The 22,804-nt window shown below is 44.6% G+C and overlaps 1 protein-coding gene across 1 annotated transcript in view; it reads left to right on the forward strand.

Moving 5' to 3' along the window:
* The window catches only part of lrrk1 (leucine-rich repeat kinase 1), an 82,199-nt gene that overhangs the window by 33,121 nt on the left and 26,274 nt on the right, over positions 1 to 22,804 (forward strand). The window contains exons 13-25 of the mRNA XM_086296706.1: positions 1,534 to 1,663; positions 6,118 to 6,230; positions 6,558 to 6,772; positions 7,167 to 7,331; positions 8,473 to 8,645; positions 8,817 to 8,937; positions 11,299 to 11,458; positions 13,560 to 13,738; positions 13,818 to 13,915; positions 14,436 to 14,607; positions 14,682 to 14,854; positions 15,406 to 15,545; positions 21,022 to 21,325. Coding sequence (XP_086152832.1) covers positions 1,534 to 1,663; positions 6,118 to 6,230; positions 6,558 to 6,772; positions 7,167 to 7,331; positions 8,473 to 8,645; positions 8,817 to 8,937; positions 11,299 to 11,458; positions 13,560 to 13,738; positions 13,818 to 13,915; positions 14,436 to 14,607; positions 14,682 to 14,854; positions 15,406 to 15,545; positions 21,022 to 21,325 — 2,143 coding nt within the window. The remainder of the gene's footprint in view (positions 1 to 1,533; positions 1,664 to 6,117; positions 6,231 to 6,557; positions 6,773 to 7,166; positions 7,332 to 8,472; positions 8,646 to 8,816; positions 8,938 to 11,298; positions 11,459 to 13,559; positions 13,739 to 13,817; positions 13,916 to 14,435; positions 14,608 to 14,681; positions 14,855 to 15,405; positions 15,546 to 21,021; positions 21,326 to 22,804) is intronic.

The following is a 22,804-nucleotide window of genomic DNA, read 5'->3' on the forward strand; positions in this document are numbered from 1 at the left end:
CTGGCCGCTGATGACACACTCTGTATTTTGCTGGTGTTTCTGTCACACAACAAGTTGGCCAAACGTCTGTTGACAAGTGTTTTCAGGTGTTTTAAGTACAAGTACCTAGCCATGCACTTTACCTTTACAAACATTTGTGAAAGAAATGGTTCTTCTAAAGAGCTGTCATTGCATACCACCACTGCAACAAGTCAGTTCCTGGAATTTCTTCCCTCTTAGATATTCCAGGATTAACTGTAAGTTGTATAATTGCAGAGTGGAAGCATTTAGCAACCACAGCAACTCAGCAATAAAGTGGCAGACGACATATACCGTATTTCCCGGACTACAAAGCGCACCTGAATATTAGCCGCACAAGCTAAAATCAGGGGAAAATCCTGTTTTGTACATACATTAGCCGCACCTGACCAAAAGCCGCAGGTGTTTCAATGTTGACTTATCATATGTAAGAGAATATGCACAAAGCGAATTGTCAGGAAAGAGATGGCTGTTTGGAGACACACCCCTTTTATTAATATTTTTAAAAACAAGTTATGGGTACATATTTGCACATGTAGTACATAACAATAACCTACAGCACACCAGAAAAATAGATTCGGACTACCTTTTAGGCTCAGGTGCAGTGACACGGCTTTAACAAGAAGAAAAGTCAGTCATTCACCATCTTTCTCTTCTTCCTGCGCTCTAAAACCACCAAAGTCCTCTTCTCCAGTGTCGGAAACGAACAGGCTCAGGGTGGCTTCGTCATCCACTCTCCGCTTCTCTCCTTCGTTGTCACTTTCAAAACCAAAGAAATCCTCGTTGTCAGTGTCAGAGTCGAACACCCTCAGAAGGGCCGTGGCGGTGTCCTCCTCTCCATCATGCAGCAGTCCAGCCCTTCAAATCCGTTGGTGATCGTGGATGTTTTCACACTTTTCCACGCTGTCAGAATCCACCGGTGGAGTTGAGCATAACTTGCTTTTCGCAAGTTTATCGCCGCTGGTCATCCACGACTCCCGCTGAACGCGTAGCGCTACTTTGAAGTTTGTTTTTCGCGCTACTTGTACGGCACTATGTTGCCTGGCGGATGGACATGTGACCAACATACCACTCTTGAACCCCGATCCTTCCGCCAGGCAACGTAGTGCCGTACAACAGCGGAACAAACAAAACAAATCGTCTTACGATATCACAAAAATCATGGACAATCCATAGAAAAGCCGCACCTGACTAAAAGCCGCAGGGTTCAAAGCTTGTGCAAAAAGTAGCGGCTTATAGCCCGACAATTACGGTAGTTGCCGAGCAGCATTGTTTATTGCTGAGGCACATGATACTTAATAGCCTCCAGTTACTCGATTGACTGAAGAGTTCAAATTCTCCTCTGGTGTTAATATCAGCGCAAACGTGTACACCTGGAGCATCATTGCCAAGACATTCCTGTAGGTGGGCCATTAGTTACCCAGTGCTTTTGTGTATGTAGTATAGTATGTGGTTAAACTGTATCTTCCTGTGTGTGTTTGAGCAAATTTGCTATCTGTGGCTCTGTTCTTTTAGTGTGTGCAATAGAGTTCCCTGATGTTCTGCGTGATTCACTGGAATTGCTCTACTTGAATGACAACCAGCTGGAATGTGTTCCCCAATCAGTCTGTGGTCTGCACAATCTCAATGAACTCTACCTCTCAAAGTAAGTTCCCCTGTCTGTCTGCCAACACCCACCTGTCCTTCCTCATATTTCACACTGTTGTTATTGATTCAATTTTTAAAAAGTTACAAACCTCAAAATTGTTTTTTTTGTTAACAATATATGGGATGTGCAGGTCAGACACTGCAGTTACAGACCAATTTTTGCGGGTGGTTTATCCTTCAAGCTCGGGTCCTCTACCAGAGGCCTGGGAGCTTGAGGGTCCTGCGCAGTATCTTAGCTGTTCCCAGGACTGCGCTCTTCTGGACAGAGATCTCCGATGTTATTCCCGGGATCTGCTGGAGCCACTCACCTAGCTTGGGAGTCACCGCACCTAGTGCTCCGATTACCACGGGGACCACCGTTACCTTCACCCTCCACATCCTCTCGAGCTCTTCTCTGAGCCCTTGGTATTTCTCCAGCTTCTCGTGTTCCTTCTTCCTGATGTTGCTGTCATTCGAAACCGCTACATCGATCACTACGGCCGTCTTCTTCTGTTTGTCTACCACCACTATGTCCGGTTGGTTAGCCACCACCGTAGTCAAAGGAGCTTGCAAAGAAAAGCGTCTGGACTTCTTTAAGTTGCTTGAAGACGTTTCACCTCTCATCCGAGAAGCTTCTTCAGTTCTAAGGTCAAATGGTGGAGAGTCCCAGATATAAACCTAGTGGGAGTGACCCCCCACAGAGGGACAAAAGGACCCCCTGATGATCCTCTAATCGCCTGAGCCAAGGTGTGAAACTGGGTGTGGGTCCCAATCAGCCAGAGTTTCGGGTGTGTTCATTGTGAAACCTGGCCCCACCTTATGCGAATTCCTGAGGTCAGATGGCCCAGGATGTGAGTGGGCGTTAAGGCGTCTGGGAGGGATCTCAAAACTGGATTATAGATGGCAGAGAGTTGGTGTCGTAACCCCCGCCTCTGTTCAAAGATGGTCGCTCACAGTGCACATAGATGCTTCTTTCACTCCTCTTTCAAACCATCTGTCCTCTCTGTCCAAAATGTGAGCATTGGCATCCTCGAAAGAGTGACCTTTATCCTTTAGATGCAGATGGACTGCTGAGTCTTGTCCTGTGGAGGTGGCTCTTCTGTGTTGTGCCATGCGCTTGTGAAGTGGCTGTTTGGTCTCTCCAATGTAGAGGTCTGAGCATTCCTCGCTGCACTGTACAGCAAACACCACATTGTTAAGTTTGTGTTTTGGCGTTTTGTCTTTCGGGTGAACCAGTTTCTGTTCTGGTTGCTGGGTCTGAAATACAGTGTTTCTCAGACACTCACATCCTGGGCCATTTTCCCTCAGGAATTCGCATAAGGTGGGGCCAGGTTTCACAATGAACACACCCGAAACTCTGGCTGATTGGGACCCATGCCCAGTTACACACCTTGGCTCAGGCGATTAGAGGATCATCAGGGGGTCCTTTTGTCCCTCTGTGGGGGGTCACTCCCACTAGGTTTATATCTGGGACTCTCCACCATTTGACCTTAGAACTGAAGCAGCTTCTCGGATGAGAGGTGAAACGTCTTCAAGCAACTTAAAGAAGTCCAGACGCTTTTCTTTGACTACGATGACCTGGATGACTGAGAACCTTCACAGACATTTAGCCACCACCATTTTGTCCGTCTGTATCTGGAAGTCCCACAGGATCTTAGCTCGGTCATTCTCCACCACCCTTGGGGGCATCTCCCATTTTGACCTCGGGACTTCCAGGTTATACTCGGCACAGATGTTCCTGTACACTATGCCGGCCACTTGGTTATGGCGTTCCATGTATGCCCTGCCTGCTATCATCTTGCACCCTGCTGTTATGTGCTGGATTGTCTCTGGGGCATCTTTACACAGCCTGCACCTGGGGTCTTGCCTGGTGTGATAGACCCCAGCCTCTATGGATCTTGTGCTCAGAACTTGTTCTTGTGCTGCCATGATTAGTGCCTCTGTGCTGTCTTTCAGTCCAGCTTTGTCCAGCCACTGGTAGGATTTCTGGATATCAGCCACCTCCTCTATCTGCCGGTGGTACATACCGTGCAGGGGCCTGTCCTTCCATGATGGTTCCTCGTCTCCCTCCTCTTTCTTGGGTTTCTGCTGCCTGAGGTATTCACTGAGCACTCGGTCAGTTGGGGCCATCTTCCCAATGTATTCTTGGATGTTCCTTGTCTCATCCTGGACTGTGGTGCTGACACTCACCAGTCCCCGGCCCCCTTCCTTCCGGTTAGCGTACAGCCTCAGGGTGCTGGACTTGGGGTGAAACCCTCCATGCATGGTAAGGAGCTTTCTTGTCTTTATGTCAGTGGCTTCTATCTCCTCCTTTGGCCAGCCTATTACCCCAGCAGGGTACCTGATCACGGGCAGGGCGTAGGTGTTGATGGCCCGGATCTTGTTCTTACCATTCAGCTGACTCCTCAGGACTTGCCTGACCCTCTGCAGGTACTTGGTGGTTGCAGCTTTTCTAGCGGCCTCTTCATGGTTCCCATTCGCCTGCGGGATCCCCAGGTACTTGTAACTGTCCTCTATGTCTGCAATGTTGCCTTCTGGTAGTTCAATCCCCTCAGTTCTGACTACCTTCCCTCTCTTTGTTACCATCCGACTACACTTCTCCAGTCCGAACGACATTCCAATGTCATTGCTGTATAGCCTGGTAGTGTGGATCAGTGAATCGATGTCTCGTTCACTCTTGGCATACAGCTTGATGTCATCCATGTACAGGAGGTGGCTGACAACTGCTCCGTTCCGTAGTCGGTATCCGTAGCCAGTCTTGTTAATGATCTCACTGAGGGGGTTCAGGCCTATGCAGAACAGCAGTGGGGACAGAGCATCTCCTTGGTAGATCCCGCACTTGATGGTGACTTGTGCTATGGGCTTGGAGTTGGCCTCTAGTGTTGTACGCCACATTCCCATTGAGTTCCTGATGAAGGCTCTTAGGGTCCCATTGATCTTGTACAATTCTAGGCATTCCAGTATCCAGCTGTGGGGCATTGAGTCATAGGCCTTCTTGTAATCAATCCAGGCAGTACACAGGTTGGTCAGTCTGGTCTTGCAGTCCCGGCTGACTGTCCTATCTACCAGTAGCTGGTGTTTTGCGCCTCTGGTATTCTTGCCAATTCCTTTCTGTGTCCCGCTCATGTATTGACCCATGTGCCTGTTCATCTTAACCGATATGATGCCTGACAGGAGCTTCCATGTAGTACTGAGGCAGGTTATTGGTCGGTAGTTGGAGGGGACCGGTCCCTTCTTGGGGTCCTTGGGGATCAGGACCGTCCGGCCTTCAGTTAGCCATTCCGGTGTCTCTCGTCAACTAGCAGCTGGTTCATTTGTGCTGCCAGACGCTCGTGGAGTGCAGTCAGCTTCTTCAGCCAGTAGGCGTGAACCATGTCGGGCCCTGTTGCTGTCCAACTCTTCATACTGGAGACCCTTTCTTGGATATCTGCCACTGTGATGGTTACTGACCCTGTTCAGGGAGGTCGCTGTGGTCTGCCCTCAGATCCTCTAGCCACCGAGCATTGCCGTTATGGGTTGCGTCCTTCTCCCATATGCTCTTCCAGTATTGCTCCGTCTCCAGCCTTGGTGGTGCTGTTCTCTTATTGTTCCCTTGCCACTGGGAGTACACCTTTGCTGGTTCTGTGGAGAACAGCTGGTTTATTCTCCTGCCTTCTATCTCTCTGGTGTACCTCCTCAAGCGGCTGGCCAAGGCTGTGAGTCTTTGCTTGGCAGTTTCCAAGGCCTCAGGTATGGACAGCTTGCTGTATTTCTTAGGCACCTTCTTTGTCGCACCTTTCTGCAACTCCGTTAGTTGGCTAACCTCCCTCCGTGCTACTTTGATCTTGCCCTCTAGCCTCCTTCTCCATGGAGGGTACTGCCCCTTGTCGCTGTTCAACTTGTAGCCAAGCATCTCACTGATCACTGCTGCCGTATTGTAGATCAGCTTGTTAGTGTCGGTAATCGTGGTTGTAGGTATTGCCCGTAGTGCTGCATTAACATCATCTAGCAGACCTTCTGAGGGAACTTCACGTAATCTTGGTAACCGGCTACGGGGGATCCAGGTTTCAAGCTTGGCCATGATCCTATCTTTCAGGTCAGTTCCTCTCGCACTCAACGATCCTTCTCCTATCGCACTTGGGGCTATGTACCCAATCTCGGGTGGGGGTGATGATATCTCCCCCCTGACCTGGCGTCCTGACTCCTCCTTGCCGTAGCATTTGTGTTGCCCTCTTTTTGCTCCACACATGAATCCAGTTCTCCTCCTACAGCTGTTTCTAGTTGTTTCATCCAAACAGCAAATTTCTCAATGTCATTTATTCTGAAGAATGTTTTTTCTATATATTTGGACTTTCACAGGGGGATTCAGTGGCCCATTAGGTTCTATCATTGATGTTTCTCATCTATCTATCTACACATTTATATATGTATACATGTGTATATATATGTGTGTGTATATGACTAATCTGACTAATGTAGTTTCTCTGGAATCAGTAATCCTGGAATCCGGGAGCTTCCAACAGAGCTTGGTCAGCTCTCCAGTCTGTGGCAGCTGGACATCGAAGACCTCAACATTACTAATGTTCCACATGAAATAAGAAAAGAAGGTATTTCCACCTGCATTTTCTGTTCAATGACTGTGCCTAATCGAGGGGTTTGTATGTGCCGGCTTCTTTTTTTGGTTTTTTGTTTATAGTCTGTTGTTCATAACATTTATATTGGTTCTTACCTCATCATATATTGCCTTACAAACACATGCAAGGAGTAAAAATTCAAAATTACTTTTTTAAAAAATGTACATGAACAATTAAAAAAGTTAGCATAAGTTCTAAGCATTGCATTTAAAAGTAAATTGAAGTGTGCTGGGTTTGTTACCAGCTGTTATTTCCTGTCATTGTGAGATGTGATCATATTCTCTAACGCTGGTATCGCAGGTCCTGCATCGGTCCTGGCTTTCCTCCGGGCACAGCTTCGAAAAGCAGAGCGTTGTAAACTGTTAAAGATGCTGGTGATTGGTCCACCACGGCAGGGCAAGTCAGCCCTCCTTGAGGCTCTGCAGACTGGCAAAGCCTCCCCCTTCACCCCAGCAGAATGTAGCATCTCCACCTCTGTCTGGGAGCTGGATAAACCTAGTGGAGGCAAGAACAAAGTGAGGGAAACAGACATTACGTAGTATTTATGCACGCACACACAGATATTTCTATTAATCATTTTATGACCCTTATATGGTCTAAATTTTAGAGATAAAAAAATCTACACATTGCACTGTGGTCAGGGACCCCTGCAACTACTCGATTACGCTCTTAAGCAAGGACAAACATCTCTCCACTCAAAGTCAGTTTGCATCTTTGTGGAGAAGGATTCATACTGTGCTATGATTAGCTTAAACACTACCATGAAAGAAAATCATTTCTGACATGACAAGAAATTCTTTGGACTGTTAAACCAAAGGGGTTGGGGTGGGTACAAAAATACATCATCACCTATTCTCAAATTCAGTTCATGCTTTAAAGTTGACCTAGCTCTCATTTTGCTGCCCACAGAAAGACTCTGTGATTTTCAATGTGTGGGACATTGGTGGTCAGGCCAGCATGTCCACAGTGAATCAGTGTTTCTTTACTGATAAGGCTTTGTATGTGGTCATCTGGAACCTTGCAATGGGAGAGGAAGCTGTGGCCAACCTGCAGACATGGCTGCTCAACATAGAGGTAATTTTTTTCTTTATTGCAATAGTGAGAGATATGACAATTCACACAGGATGTTTAGGCTGGAGGCGCATGAGGGAGATTTGTGTAAAAGTGTGGATGTCATAGAGCAGAAATATGTAGGAACATGTGTAATCTCTGCTGAGCATGGCGTGGAAGTCCAGAGGTCGAAATTAGATACCCCTCCGAGGGTAGCTGAGAATAACCAGACTAAGATTCTGTGGGACTTGCAGATCCAGATGGGCAAACTGGTGATGGCTAACCAACCGGACATAGTAGTAGTGGTGGACAAGCAGAGGAAGAAGGGTGTAGTAATAGATATAATAGCTATACCACGTGATAGCAACAGCAGGAAGAAGGAACATAAGGGCTGAGAGAGGAGCTCGAGAAGATGTAGAGGTGAAGGCAACCGTGGTAGTCGGCACACTCAGGGCCGTGACCTCCTAACTGGGCAAGTGGATCCCCTGGTGAGATCCTCCCCATTTTTATTTTCTAAAAGACTCAAGTCGTTGGGTATAAGAACCTGATGAGCTTTCTGTAATAAAAATATGTGTGTGGTAAGAGTGAGTGGAAGGTGTTCCGGTTTAAAGAAACAGAATTTTGTTCTTTGACTAAATAAACGAGCCACATGGCAGTCGTGTTAATGGAAAGAATGTTGCTTCCATCACTTCTGAAATTGTCTTTTGAAGGATAGTCTCTAATTAGGCTTCCTGGATTTTTTCTGTTTGTTTTTTTTGACCACAGTGAAATGTTTTCCAAGTTCTTTGTCTTTTGAGTTTTAGCTATAAAAAAGAAGAACAGAAACTTTACTCCAGACAGACGTGTCAGTCAATGTAAGTCTGTCAGACTAGTGACCCCAGCAACAGCAGAGCTGCGTATGGTGTGTTGATTCCAGGTTTAGTTAGAGCCCAAGATCTTTAACAAATGTATGTGGCTTGGTGCATGAATTGATCTTATATAATAAACTGACATCTACCATGAAAAAAAATCCAGTAGTAGTGATTATTGATATTAAACTAATAGAATAGATACACCTGTGACACATCGGTATTCATTCTCTGTTTTACAAATCAAATCTTCAGGTTATTTTGTCATTTTTATGCTGTCAGTTATTATGTCTTTGCTTGTGTGCTGTATGCTACAGGCTCGGGCCCCTAACTCTGCAGTGATTGTAGTGGGAACACATCTGGATCTTATTGATACCAAGTTTCGTACGGAGAGACTGGCGACACTGAGGGCTTACGTTTTGGCTCTGTGTCGATCCCCATCAGGGACTCGAGCTGCTGGTTACCCTGATATCACCTACAAACACTTGCAGTAAGTACACATTTAACTTTTCTATTGCTTATTAACATTCGACTTCCATGACAATATTGTTTTTGCTGTTTACTTCGTGCAAATTACAGACCATCTTACAGATCATCTCTTTTCGGAGTATTTATTCTTTTGTGTGTTTGTATACGCGTGCGTGCTTTTCTTGGTTTTCAGTGAAGTGTCCTGTAAAACTCTGGAGGGATTTGATGGTCTAAAGATGCTGATCTACCAAGTGGTTCTCTCCATGAAAGATAACAGCAGCTTAGCCTGTGGTGGCAAACTGCTAGGCAGACTGGTAAGCAAGCTAATGGTAAATGGCCTGTATTTATATAGCGCTTTACACATCCAGTCATCCACCCATTCACACACACATCCACACACTGGTGATGGCAGCTACATTGTAGCCACAGCCACCCTGGGGCGCACTGACAGAGCGAGGCTGCCGGACACTGGCGCCACCGGGCCCTCTGACCACCACCAGCAGGCAACGGGTGAAGTGTCTTGCCCAAGGACCCAACGACCGAGACTGTCCGAGCCGGGGCTCGAACCGGCAACCTTCCAATTACAAGGCGAACTCCCAACTCTTGAGCCACGATCGATTATAATCATGTACATGCAGAGACAGTGTTGCACTTTGACCCTTCAGAAATAGTGTTTGCTTTCTGTATAAATGTATAAAGTGTTTTTAAGAGTTATTTTAAATGACCTAGCAGTGGGAGACTGATATAGTAATCTTTATAACCATGTGTTTTGTCAGCAAACTCTATGCAGAAGTTTTAATTATTTATTCACTTATAATAAACATTATCTCCCAACCTTAAGCGCAAGTTCTTGTGAGTGCGATAACCGGTGAAGGAAGTCACCTAGAATTTTCAAATTGATACCATCGTTGTGTCTACTAGGAGACTGAGGGGGTAGCACAGGTGGTGCCAGTATTGTATACAGTGGGGCAAAAAAGTATTTAGTCAGCCACCGATTGTGCAAGTTCCCCCACCTAAAATGATGACAGAGGTCAGTAATTTGCACCAGAGGTACACTTCAACTGTGAGAGACAGAATGTGAAAAAAAAAATCCATGAATCCACATGGTAGGATTTGTAAAGAATTTATTGGTAAATCAGGGTGGAAAATAAGTATTTGGTCACCTCAAACAAGGAAAATCTCTGGCTCTCCCAGACCTGTAACGTCTTCTGTAAGAAGCTTTTCTGTCCCCCACTCGTTACCTGTATGAATGGCACCTGTTTGAACTCATCATCTGTATAAAAGACACCTGTCCACAGCCTCAAACAGTCAGACTCCAAACTCCGCCATGGCCAAGACCAAAGAGCTTTGGAAGGACACCAGGAAAAGTATTGTAGACCTGCACCAGACTGGGAAGAGTGAATCTACAATAGGCAAGCAGCTTGGTGTGAAAAAATCAACTGTGGGAGCAATCATCAGAAAATGGAAGACATACAAGACCACTGATAATCTCCCTCGATCTGGGGCTCCACGCAAGATCTCATCCCGTGGGGTCAAAATGATCATGAGAACGGTGAGCAAAGATCCCAGAACCACACGGGGGGACCTGGTGAATGACCTGCAGAGAGCTGGGACCAAAGTAACAAAGGTCACCATCAGTAACACACTACAACGGCAGGGAATCAAATCCCGCAGTGCCAGACGTGTTCCGCTGCTGAAGCCAGTGCATGTCCAGGCCCGTCTGAAGTTTGCCAGAGAGCACATGGATGATACAGCAGAGGATTGGGAGAATGTCATGTGGTCAGATGAAACCAAAGTAGAACTTTTTGGTATAAACTCAACTCGTCGTGTTTGGAGGAAGAAGAATACTGAGTTGCATCCCAAGAACACCATACCTACTGTGAAGCATGGGGGTGGAAACATCATGCTATGGGGCTGTTTTTCTGCCAAGGGGACAGGACGACTGATCCGTGTTAAGGACAGAATGAATGGGGCCATGTATCGTGAGATTTTGAGCCAAAACCTCCTTCCATCAGTGAGAACTTTGAAGATGAAACGAGGCTGGGTCTTCCAACATGACAATGATCCAAAACACACCGCCCGGGCAACAAAGGAGTGGCTCCGTAAGAAGCATTTGAAAGTCCTGGAGTGGCCTAGCCAGTCTCCAGACCTCAACCCCATAGAAAATCTGTGGCGGGAGTTGAAAGTCCGTGTTGCTCGGCGACAGCCCCAAAACATCACTGCTCTCGAGAAGATCTGCATGGAGGAATGGGCCAAAATACCAGCTACTGTGTGTGCAAACCTGGTAAAGACCTATAGTAAACGTTTGACCTCTGTTATTGCCAACAAAGGTTATGTTACAAAGTATTGAGTTGTATTTTTGTTATTGACCAAATACTTATTTTCCACCCTGATTTACCAATAAATTCTTTACAAATCCTACCATGTGGATTCATGGATTTTTTTTTCACATTCTGTCTCTCACAGTTGAAGTGTACCTCTGGTGCAAATTACTGACCTCTGTCATCATTTTAGGTGGGGGAACTTGCACAATCAGTGGCTGACTAAATACTTTTTTGCCCCACTGTAAATACAGGCCTCTGTATAAACTTTTTATGACTATTTTAAAGTGATAGCATAGGGTTCTTATTTTACTTGAAAGCAAAGTAAATTTGTACCACTGTTGTCTCCTCCAGATTCCCAGAAGCTACCTGGCACTCCAGGAAATAGTCATAGCCGAGAAGGAGAGGCGACATTCCGAAGGAGAGGTCCAGTACCTAACTGATGCACAGCTAAATGACATCATTGAACAAAACCCAGGAAGTGACATCAGAGATTACGAAGACCTGCAGACTGGTATTATGACAGCAAGCATTTGAAATGTGGAAATCATTTATGAAAATTCGTACATTTACATTCTTTATTTGGGACATTTTTCCATGTAATGTGATGAGCCAATACAGAGTCACCAGTCAGTGAGTGGGTGGAAGGTGTCTCCTTCAAAGCCATTGAATAAAGTCAGCCAACAACAGTGAACATAACAGCTGTGTACATTACCATATCAATGTTTTTGGTAACATCTCCTAACATTAAGTTGCCACTTAAAGAGATTCCAAAGAAGTACTCCGTTTTAATGTACAAAACAAAGCCTTATATATTTTTCTGTGTGCATAAAACTAGAGATAATCCAGTTTATTTACATGGACACTTTGCTGCCACAACATTGGAAACAACTTTATTTATTTGTTTATTGAACCTTTTGACAAATGTAAAAAATAGATTAAATATTTTTGCACATATGAGTTTAAATTTGTATCATATTTGTTACCGCCAGCATTTTTTACAATTGATTTCTTGTTTTAAGGAGCAGAAAAATGACAATGATCATGTAGAGGTCTCAAAAACTTGTATCAAATATGATACACATACAGGATTATGCATTTAAGCAAGTGTCTATGAGGACGCCTTTGCTTTTAGAGCAAACCTCCAGAATCAATTAGCTCCTCAGTCCTTGAGTTCATTTTCACTGCTTTGTTGGTTTAAGAAAAATATGATTGTTTGGAACTTGTAACTTAGAAACTATGATCCTTAAGTGTGGTGTATGTTGTCAACATATAGAAGTACTGTATAAAGCTTTGAAATGTCACATTTGACCTTTTCAAGGACCGTACGTTATTCAGAAAGTCAAAGTGAGAATAATGCTATGCATAGATGCACAGAAACAGTTTCTTACTGCCATTGTTTGTACATATTTGAACATATTGGGATGTAGGGAAGACTAAATGGAGATTCTTATTATACGTAGATTTTATTTGATATTTTTTACCTTGGTCAAACTTTCATTAATTCTACTGCCTTTGCTTTCATTGGCAACATTTAGGAAACTCAGTTCTATTTGGTTTTATTTATATCGTGCCAAATCACAACAGCAGTTGTCTCACTGTGCTTTATATGGTTACATAAAGACAACAATGCAGAGAAAATCCCCAACACTTGAGGACAAAGACCCAGACAGAGTTTTAATTTATTTTAAAGCCTGATGCTCAAAAACCTGTTTTATTTGTTCTCATCAGTCGTCCGCCTGGGCCTTACTTAGAATGTCTCAGACTTTTTATCTGATTTAGTGCTCAGCTAAGATGCTTTTAAGGTGATTTTAACATCCATGAACATACTAAAATGTTCAGTTTCTATCTCAATGTCAGAACAAGATCTAGAACGTGATTAAAGTGGGTGGATTGTGAGTCTTTACCAGTAGGCAATACAGAGCTTAGATGGAGCCGATGGGTGAGGGGATTAGCTCAGTACCAACTACCTGGAAACCTTCCAGGTGTCTTCCCTGCCTCTGCAGATAGAACAGCCACACCTGTTAACAGCAGCTCCCCTCTAGATCAGTGCACTTAGTAACTAGTTGGGTTCAATTTAGTGGTTTGGAAAACGGAGCCCCAAGGGTCTAATACTTTCAAACAGCTGGAGTAACCTGTGAGAGCTGTTCATACTAATGTAGATTTTCATGTTTTTACCCTTACTGTTAAAGTGTGCTCAACTCTTTGGCTGATTAATAAGCTGGAGTGGAAGATTGCTGCCCCTTGTGCTCACTTCTGTGTGTTGGTGGTCTGGGAGCAGACACAGTGTCTATGGGGATGTGGTTTGGGGGTGTTACTGGTTCACTATAAATATCACATTCAAGCTTGCATCCCAATATAATGTGACCTCTAATCTTATTTTTACATTTCACATCTGCCTCCTTTCAAGTTGACTCAACAGGTCTTTAAAGAAAGTCTTAAAGGGAGATTTAATGAGCTGCCTAGTTCGTTAGAGATACACTGTAGTATAACGTTATATAGCAGTCTAGGCAGAGGTTTCCACTCTAAATGCTGCTTATTTGTGAAGCATCACCACATCGATGTGTTATTTCTTCATTGTTTCTTTCTTTTTCTCCTTTCTTCCCGACAACCAGCGATCGGTTTCTTGATAGAAACTGGAACCTTGCTCCACTTTCCTGACACCAGCCATGGGCTTTGCACTCTCTACTTCCTATGTCCCGTGTGGCTGTCGGAATGCTTGGAGAGGATCGTACACCTCAAATCCTCTCGATATATAGCAAGAAATGGAGTGATCCAAACTGAAGACCTCAGGGTGAGACTTGCCTTTCTGTTGTTTTGTGTGTTGAAACTGGTGTTTTGAAGTCATATCTATTGTGGTATCTGTTGTGCAGATGCTTTTGGTAGGAACAGGGTTCACACAGCAGACAGAGGAACAGTATTTCCAATTTCTGGCCAAGTTTGAGATTGCCCTGCCTGTGGCCAACAACAGGTAATTTCTTCTCTCTCTCTTTGCAGTAGTTACTCATTACAGGTCCTAAACAGCTCTGAGGAAACATTGTCAAATGGGCAGCAGGAGGATTGTATGATATACAACTTAAAATTATTATCCTCCTAGGACCTGCGTCCACATATGTGGACATCGGATTTTGGGTTGCCTAGACCAAAACACTAAATTTCGCTCTACAAGGGCCTGATATCCACTTACGAGGACGTTATACTACCACTGTCGTATCGTAATTTAAAGCTATTGTCCTCTTATGTGGATCTCATTTTTCTTCAAAACAAAAATCAGGTTAAAAAAAATCACATAATTCTTTGTTTTTACATTCATCAGGTTGCAATCAGAGAAATTAGAAAAGCTGCCATGAAGGAGTTCAGGTCTCAGGAGGTTAAAGGAAGATAAAGCAACTTGTGATGTGATTGACAAGTTGCTCCTCTATGAGAGTGCAGTGTGTCTCAGTACATTCTCATACACCGGGAATATTTGTTTTCCTTTTGACCTCTTACAGCTATCTGCTGCCCCATCTACTTCCCCCTAAGCCAGCCCTGGACATTCATGGCTTCCGCCAGCAGACCCACAACACCCTCAAACGCCTTTTCAAGATGAGCTTCGTTCCTGCTGGATTTTGGGAGCGTTTCATTGCCAGGATGCTTATAAGCCTCCAAGAAATGGACATGCAGGTAGTTTCTCTTCATTCTCCAATTTTAATTGAGAGTTTTTTACTTTCGTGGCCTAAAATGTTGCATCTATGCAGTCATTTGAAAGCAAAATAAAAAGCACCAGGAGCCGGCACAGCAGGAATTCTGTGATCTACAGCTTTACTGGATCACAACAGAGGAGCCGCTGTAGCACCTTTAGAGTCCGACGCAGCCAGACTATCTACTGGAAGGAAGGACTTCTCGTCACTTTCGATGGAGGTTACCTCAGGTAAGAGCTGGAGCCAGAAGATATGGTCATTCAAATATTCATTAGACAAATAATTAAGATTGGACGTACATGGTGGGAATTTTAAGGGCATCGACCTTTTGCTGTAGTTTCTGAAATGATTCATTTGTAAACTCGGAAGTTCAAAGACAAATGTTTTATCAAATTTCTTTAACAATTACTGATATTATAGTCATCTCTATCATCATGCTTCTGTGTTATTGTCAATGTTCAGTGTTTTTTTATTATTGTTATTTATAGCTGAGATTGTGTTCATATGTATCACAGTACGTCTGAGTGCTTTTAATAATCAAAGCAAGTGGAAAATAAGACTACACGCTGAAGGGATGTAAACATTTTCTGTTTAAAGAAACTCTGAAATGTGAGCCACTACTTTCATAAACATTGGCCTAAAATGGAGAATGTGCAAAGGACGAATATTCCAGCTTTGATGCTGATTTTGAGCAGTGAGACATGGAAAAGCCAGCGCCTCGTCTTCTCTGCTATTTGAATATCCTTTGAGTTGATGCAGATACTTGTTTATGTCTGTGCAGTGTGGAGTCATCGGATGTTAACTGGAAGAGGAAGAAGAGTGGAGGCATAAAAATTATCTGTCAGTCAGAGACCAGGGATTTCTCTGCTATGGCGTTCATCACAGACCATGTCAACTCTCTGATAGAGCAGTGGTTCCCAGGTCAGTACACTACGTGCTTTTTTGCAGTACCCTAGCAGAGCATCAGCTCACAGTATGTGAATCCCCTGTATCAAGCTGTACCTGGTAGCATTGAAAATACCCACTGAAAAAGGTCTGGGAGGTCTGGATTCACTTGGCTCGCTTGGGCACAGCCTGAGGAAATGATATGAATCCGCTTCCCCGTAGGCCCACCACTTGGGAAGGGCGGGGGCAGACATTAGGGTTGGGTATATTGTATGCTGGGTGGCAGACAAAGTTGAGGGTGGGGGTATGTTAACCATGCTCTAAGCTAATGGAGAAGGAATCTGAGCTAATATAGGAGGTGGAGCAATGCCACCTGGATATAGTTCAACTTTCTTTCACAGATATAGTATCATAGTAGACTGCTGTGGATCCAGTGTTAGTTGGGATACATCAAAGTGTGACTGGGTACATGAATGTTATAAAAGGGGTTTAGGTGGAGAATAAATACGCTGTATGAATGTATGTGATGGGTGAATGAGACGTGCTGTACGAGTTCTTTTATTTGCTTTTATCCAGGGGTCTTCAACCTGAAGTCAGTTATGGTAAATGGTAAATGAACTGTTTTTTTAGAGAGCTTTACTACTCTATTTGAGCACTCAGCTTTACACAACTTGGCTCATTCACTCATTCACACCCACTCATGAAACCTGAGTCTTCTAGTCTACATGTCGAAGTGTCTTTGGGCAAGACAGCAAAGTTGCCTTTGATGCATACATCGGGGTGTCAATTATTTTAGTCATCGAGCAGTCTATCAATTATTCCATAGATTAATCAAGTAATTGGATAAGAAACACTTTTGCCTTTTTCCGTCTATCCATCCATTCTCTTCCATTTATCCTTGTCATGGTCGCCGAGGGGCTGGAACCTATCGCAGCCACCATAAGGCAAGAGACCCTGCACAGGTCGCCAGTCTAACACATACAGGGAGTGCAGAATTATTAGGCAAGTTGTATCTTTGAGGAATAATTTTATTATTGAACAACAACCATGTTCTCAATGAACCCAAAAAACTCATTAATATCAAAGCTGAATGTTTTTGGAAGTAGTTTTTAGTTTGTTTTTAGTTTTAGCTATTTTAGGGGGATATCTGTGTGTGCAGGTGACTATTACTGTGCAGAATTATTAGGCAACTTAACAAAAAACAAATATATACCCATTTCAATGATTTATTTTTACCAGTGACACCAATATAACATCTCCACATTCACAAATATACATTTCTGACATTCAAAAACAAAACAAAAACAAATCAGCGACCAATATAGCCACCTTTCTTTGCAAGGACACTCAAAAGCCTGCCATCCATGGATTCTGTCAGTGTTTTGATCTGTTCACCATCAACATTGCGTGCAGCAGCAACCACAGCCTCCCAGACACTGTTCAGAGAGGTGTACTGTTTTCCCTCCTTGTAAATCTCACATTTGATGATGGACCACAGGTTCTCAATGGGGTTCAGATCAGGTGAACAAGGTGGCCATGTCATTAGTTTTTCTTCTTTTATACCCTTTCTTGCCAGCCACGCTGTGGAGTACTTGGACGCGTGTGATGGAGCATTGTCCTGCATGAAAATCATGTTTTTCTTGAAGGATGCAGACTTCTTCCTGTACCACTGCTTGAAGAAGGTGTCTTCCAGAAACTGGCAGTAGGACTGGGAGTTGAGCTTGACTCCATCCTCAACCCGAAAAGGCCCCACAAGCTCATCTTTGATGATACCAGCCCAAACCAGTACTCCACCTCCACCTTGCTGGCGTCTGAGTGGGACTGGAGCTCTCTGCCCTTTACCAATCCAGCCACGGGCCCATCCATCTGTCCCATCAAGACTCACTCTCATTTCATCAGTCCATAAAACCTTAGAAAAACCAGTCTTGAGATATTTCTTGGCCCAGTCTTGACGTTTCAGCTTGTGTGTCTTGTTCAGTGGTGGTCGTCTTTCAGCCTTTCTTACCTTGGCCATGTCTCTGAGTATTGCACACCTTGTGCTTTTGGGCACTCCAGTGATGTTGCAGCTCTGAAATATGGCCAAACTGGTGGCAAGTGGCATCTTGGCAGCTGCACGCTTGACTTTTCTCAGTTCATGGGCAGTTATTTGGCGCCTTGGTTTTTCCACACGCTTCTTGCGACCCTGTTGACTATTTTGAATGAAACGCTTGATTGTTCGATGATCACGCTTCAGAAGCTTTGCAATTTTGAGACTGCTGCATCCCTCTGCAAGATATCTCAGTATTTTTGACTTTTCTGAGCCTGTCAAGTCCTTCTTTTGACCCATTTTGCCAAAGGAAAGGACGTTGCCTAATAATTATGCACACCTGATATAGGGTGTTGATGTCATTAGACCACACCCCTTCTCATTACAGAGACGCACATCACCTAATATGCTTAATTGGTAGTAGGCTTTCGAGCTTATACAGCTTGGAGTAAGACAACATGCATGAAGAGGATGATGTGGACAAAATACTCATTTGACTAATAATTCTGCACTCCCTGTAGAGACAGACAACCACTCACACTCACATTCATGCAAACTCCACGCGGGAAATCCCTGGCCAGGTGATGGAATCAAACTCAGGCAACAGTGCTAACTACTGTGCCACCGTGCTCCCCTTTTGTCTTTTTAAAGCGCCATAATAAATATTTAAAAGAGGAATGAGCTGTTCATTGGCTTCCATTTTAGAAACTGCAGTGACTGAAATTTTTACTGCATACTACATCTGTTCCCAAAAAATCTTTTATTGTATTCACGTGGCAAAATTTGTCATTTTAATTATAATGTTATATTTTCTTAAATATAGGCTTTCTGACATTAATAACAGGCAAGTTTTTGTGCTGCTGAAAACAAGACATTATGATGGTGTAGATGTTAATTAATATTAATAATGTCCAACCTAATAACTGTCAGTGGCTCAGTTTTACTGGCCCATGTGCATTATTGGCTTTTATTTTTTATATTTTTAAATATTAATGCAATTTCATTGATCCAATATTTTATATTAATTCACTTTCAATCTGAAAATCTTACTAAAGCCTTGAAATGAACATGGTCTAGTCCATCTTATGTTCTGCTTAAGACTCAGCCCTGTTTGCTACACATATCGCTTCTATGTCAAATAGGACGGTTGCTGTCAGTATTCAGAAAGCTGTGTAATTTGAACATGGTCCATCTATCCATCCTCATCCGCTTTATCCGAGGCCGGGTCGCGGGGGCAGCAGCCCAAGCAGAGAAGCCCAGACCTCCCTCTCCCCAGCCACCTCCTCTAACTTATCCGGGGGAACGCCAAGGTGTTCCCAGGCCAGCCGAGAGATATAATCTCTCCAGCGTGTCCTGGGTCTGCCCCGGGGTCTCCTCCTGGTGGGACATGCCTGGAACACCTCACCCAGGAGGCGCCCAGGGGGCATCCTTAGATGCACGGACCACCTCAGCTGGCTCCTTTCAATGTGGAGGAGCAGCGGCTCTACTCTGAGCCCCTCCCGGATGGCTGAACTTCTCACCCTATCTCTAAGGGAGAGGCCAGCCACCCTTCGGCGGAAGCTTGTATCGTGGATACAAGCTTCCGCCGCTTGTATCCACGATCTCGTTCTTTCGGTCACTACCCACACCTCGTGGCCATAGGTGAGGGTAGGGACGTAGATTGACCGGTAAATTGAGAGCTTCGCTTTTACACTCAGCTCCCTCTTCACCACGACGGACCGGTGCAGCGTCCGCATTACTGCAGCTGCAGCCCCAATCCGTCTGTCGATCTCCGGCTCCCTTCTCCCATCACTCGCGAACAAGACCCCGAGATACTTGAACTCCTCCACTTGGGGCAGGAACTCGTCCCTGACCCGGAGTGGGCACTCCACCCAGAACCATGGCCTCAGATTTGGAGGTGCTGATCCTCATTCCCGCTGCTTCACACTCGGCTGCGAACCGCTCCAGTGCGAGCTGGAGGCCCTCACCCGATGAAGCCAACAGAACCACATCATCTGCAAAAAGCAGAGATGAGATTCTGAGGCCACCAAAGCGAAAGCCCTCCGCCACTTGGCTGCGCCTAGAAATCCTGTCCATAAAAATTATGAACAGAACCGGAGACAAAGGGCAGCCCTGGCGGAGCCCATCACCCACCGGGAACGAGTCCGACTTATTGCCGGCAATGCGAACCAAGCTCTTGCAACGGTTGTATAGGGATCGAATGGCCCGTAGCAATGGGCCGAACACCCCATATTCCCGTAACACCTCCCACAGGACACCCCGAGGGACACGGTCGAATGCCTTCTCCAAGTCCACAAAACACATGTAGACTGGTTGGGCAAACTCCCATGCACCCTCAAGTATCCTGGAGAGGATAAAGAGCTGGTCCAGTGTTCCGCGACCAGGACGAAATTGTTCCTCCTGTATCCGAGGTTCGACTAGCGGACGAACTCTCCTTTCCAGCACCCTGGCATAGACTTTCCCAGGGAGGCTGAGGAGTGTGATCCCCCTGTAGTTTGAATACACCCTCCGGTCCCCCTTCTTAAAGATGGGGACCACCACCCCGGTCTGCCAGTCCAGGGGTACTGCCCCTGATCTCCACGCAACATTGTAGAGGCATGTCAACCAGGACAGCCCTACAACATTCAGAGCCTTCAGGAACTCTGGGCGGACCTCATCCACACCAGGGGCTCTGCCACCGAGGAGTTGTTTAATTGCCTCAGTGACCTCGCCCCTGGAAATTGGCGGGTCATCCCCCTCATCCCTCGGACTTTGAACATGGTATCAGATTAATTTAACAGTTCATCTGCATGTTTTAATCCAACTTCTGGAGGCTTACGGCAGACCTTTCACTATGTAAAACAAGCAGCGATGATGGAGCAGCTACAAAGTTTGCTTTCTTCACGTCAATGAATGAGTCACGCTCGCTTTTTCCCTGTAAAGTTTTTAGTGGTGAGCACAAGAACAGCGTTGCTTTTTTGGATGCTTGAAACATGTTTTCTTTATCTTAACGGGAGCTCACCATCTCAGTAACAGGTTCGCCTCTTTGCTCTTTGTCAGAACAGAGTGTTAGTGCCGCAGACTCCAGCTCCTCGTCAAACTGTGTGTGCCATGCTGATTGTCACTGGTTCTGCTGTGTTTTCTTTTTCTTTCAAACTGGGAACTGCGTGGGCTTCATGTTGTCAAACTTTTCATTCATAGGCTGATCCTGAATATGTTTGTACATATGTACGTAATACGTTATCGCAAATGAAGATGAAAGGCTCGCATCTGCATGGTTTAACACATCGGTGTGCTACAGAGCCTTGTCTCAAGAATTTTTTGTAATCGAATTATTCAAATTACTTGTGTCAGTGCAGCCCCTTAAAGAGTAAAAGTGTTTTGTGAATCCATGTGTGAATGGATGAAAGTGCTTTCAGTACTCTGTGTTGTGCATCAACTCTGATTTTCAGCCCTCTGCTACATCTGTACATAAAGTGAACATACTTTTTTTTTACTTTCTTCTAGCTTTGACTGGCAGTGAAAGTGATGGGAGTCTTCTTGTAGAGCAGTATGCCCCTTGTTCTCTCTGTGCCTCCCTGGGCCAAAAGAATCAGGTTGAGTTCCCAGCCAATGAACACAGCAAGGATGGAGATGGTGTAAAATGTGAAGATGACAAAGGAAGAGAAGCAGGGGTCTATTATTTTAACATGGAGGACTGCGTACTGGCTGCAGTGGAGAAGGAACACATCGTGTGTCCTCTGCATCCCGATCAGCCAGTTCCTCTTCAAGAGCTGGTCCCAGAACTCTTCATGACTGACTTCCCTGCACGGTAAACTCTAAAATTTCATAGATTGTTTAGACTGAAACATATGAAATCTTACTCTGCTGGTTAATTGTGAGCTTGACTTTAAAGTTCCTCATCATTTAATTTCAAAGAAAAACATAGGCGTAAGGCAAGATAGCAGGACAGAAATCAAGGTCCGAGGGTAAAAGCCCTTCTTTAAGAAACTCTTAACTTTAATATGTTGTATGGTTAATATGTACACATAATAAATTATCATTTGTTTCTTTTTTTCTGGATGCCTTGTGAGCCAGATGTTTGATAGTAGTTTTGCATTATATAGTGTAGAATTCAAACCATATTTTGCTGGAGACACTAGAGAAAAACAACAAGAAAGTTGATTTTATTATTTTCTAAGTTATAATTAGAATACCACCTAGAAACTCCAGCATTTGAATGGAAATAGCATTTTCTTCGTTTTTGTGATTATAAAGTGCTTGTAGTAAAATGTTCTACATGCTTTATTTTGCATTATAGTGAAATATGACTATACACCATTCAGAAATTGTCACTAGTTGCCTTTTGCTATATGAAGTCGTTTTATTATTACACTAATTGCAAGTGGGTTCTGCAGCAGGAAACGAATCACAACACACCAACACACTACCTCTAAATAGCTTAAGAAAAACAAAATGAACACTTTGGAGTGTCCTTGTCAAAGTCCTGACCTGAGTCTGATTGAGATGCTGTAGTATGACCTTCATGCTTGAAAACCTGTCAGTTTATCGCAAATGCTTGATTGGAGTTATTTGTTCTAACAGTGGCCCAACAAGTTATTAGGTTTAGGGGGCAATCATTTTTTCACATAGGGCATATAGGTTTTTCTGCATGCAACATTGAAGCAGCTCAGAGCCTAAGAATTTCACTCATGTGCCATTGTTACTTATATATGACAAATAAACGAACAGGGCAACAGCTAGTGGTGCAAGCAGTGGGATTGTCTGGAAAGACAAGGCTTGTCATCACTGGAAACTATCTCAATGCAGAGAGCTATCGAGATGAGATTTTGGAATACGTGGCAATCCTATGGCACCACAGTCTGGAATCAAACTCCATCTTCCACGATGACAGCGTTCAACCAAGCAGAGCAAGTTTTATTAGAGACTACTACCAGAATTTGGGAGTGGAAAGGATGGAATGGCCTGCCTGCAGACATGACCTCAACCCCATTTAAAACTTGTAGGATCAGCCTGGGTGTGCTTGCTGTTCATACAGAGTGACCAACAACACCATACTGGCTGACTTGTGACAAATGCTGGTTGAATAATGGGATACCAGGTTGCTGTGGCCGTGTGGTTTTTCCATGTGCTACTGAGGCGCCTGTTTGAGGCGCCTGCCCTCCCTGGGGCCAGCTCCCCCACTGACCCCAGTAAGCACCCCCACACTCCGCAACCCGCCAGGGAAAGGGGGCCCAGGCCCATCCGGACCGGGGCCCAGTTCAGCAGCGCCGCCCGGCCCCACAGAGCC

Source organism: Aulonocara sp. 'chitande type north' Nkhata Bay, linkage group LG1 (genome assembly GCF_057382095.1).
Source record: "Aulonocara sp. 'chitande type north' Nkhata Bay isolate Kocher_YH1m ecotype deep benthic linkage group LG1, A_spYH_male_GT1.1, whole genome shotgun sequence".
Classification (NCBI taxonomy): Eukaryota; Metazoa; Chordata; class Actinopteri; order Cichliformes; family Cichlidae; genus Aulonocara; species Aulonocara sp. 'chitande type north' Nkhata Bay.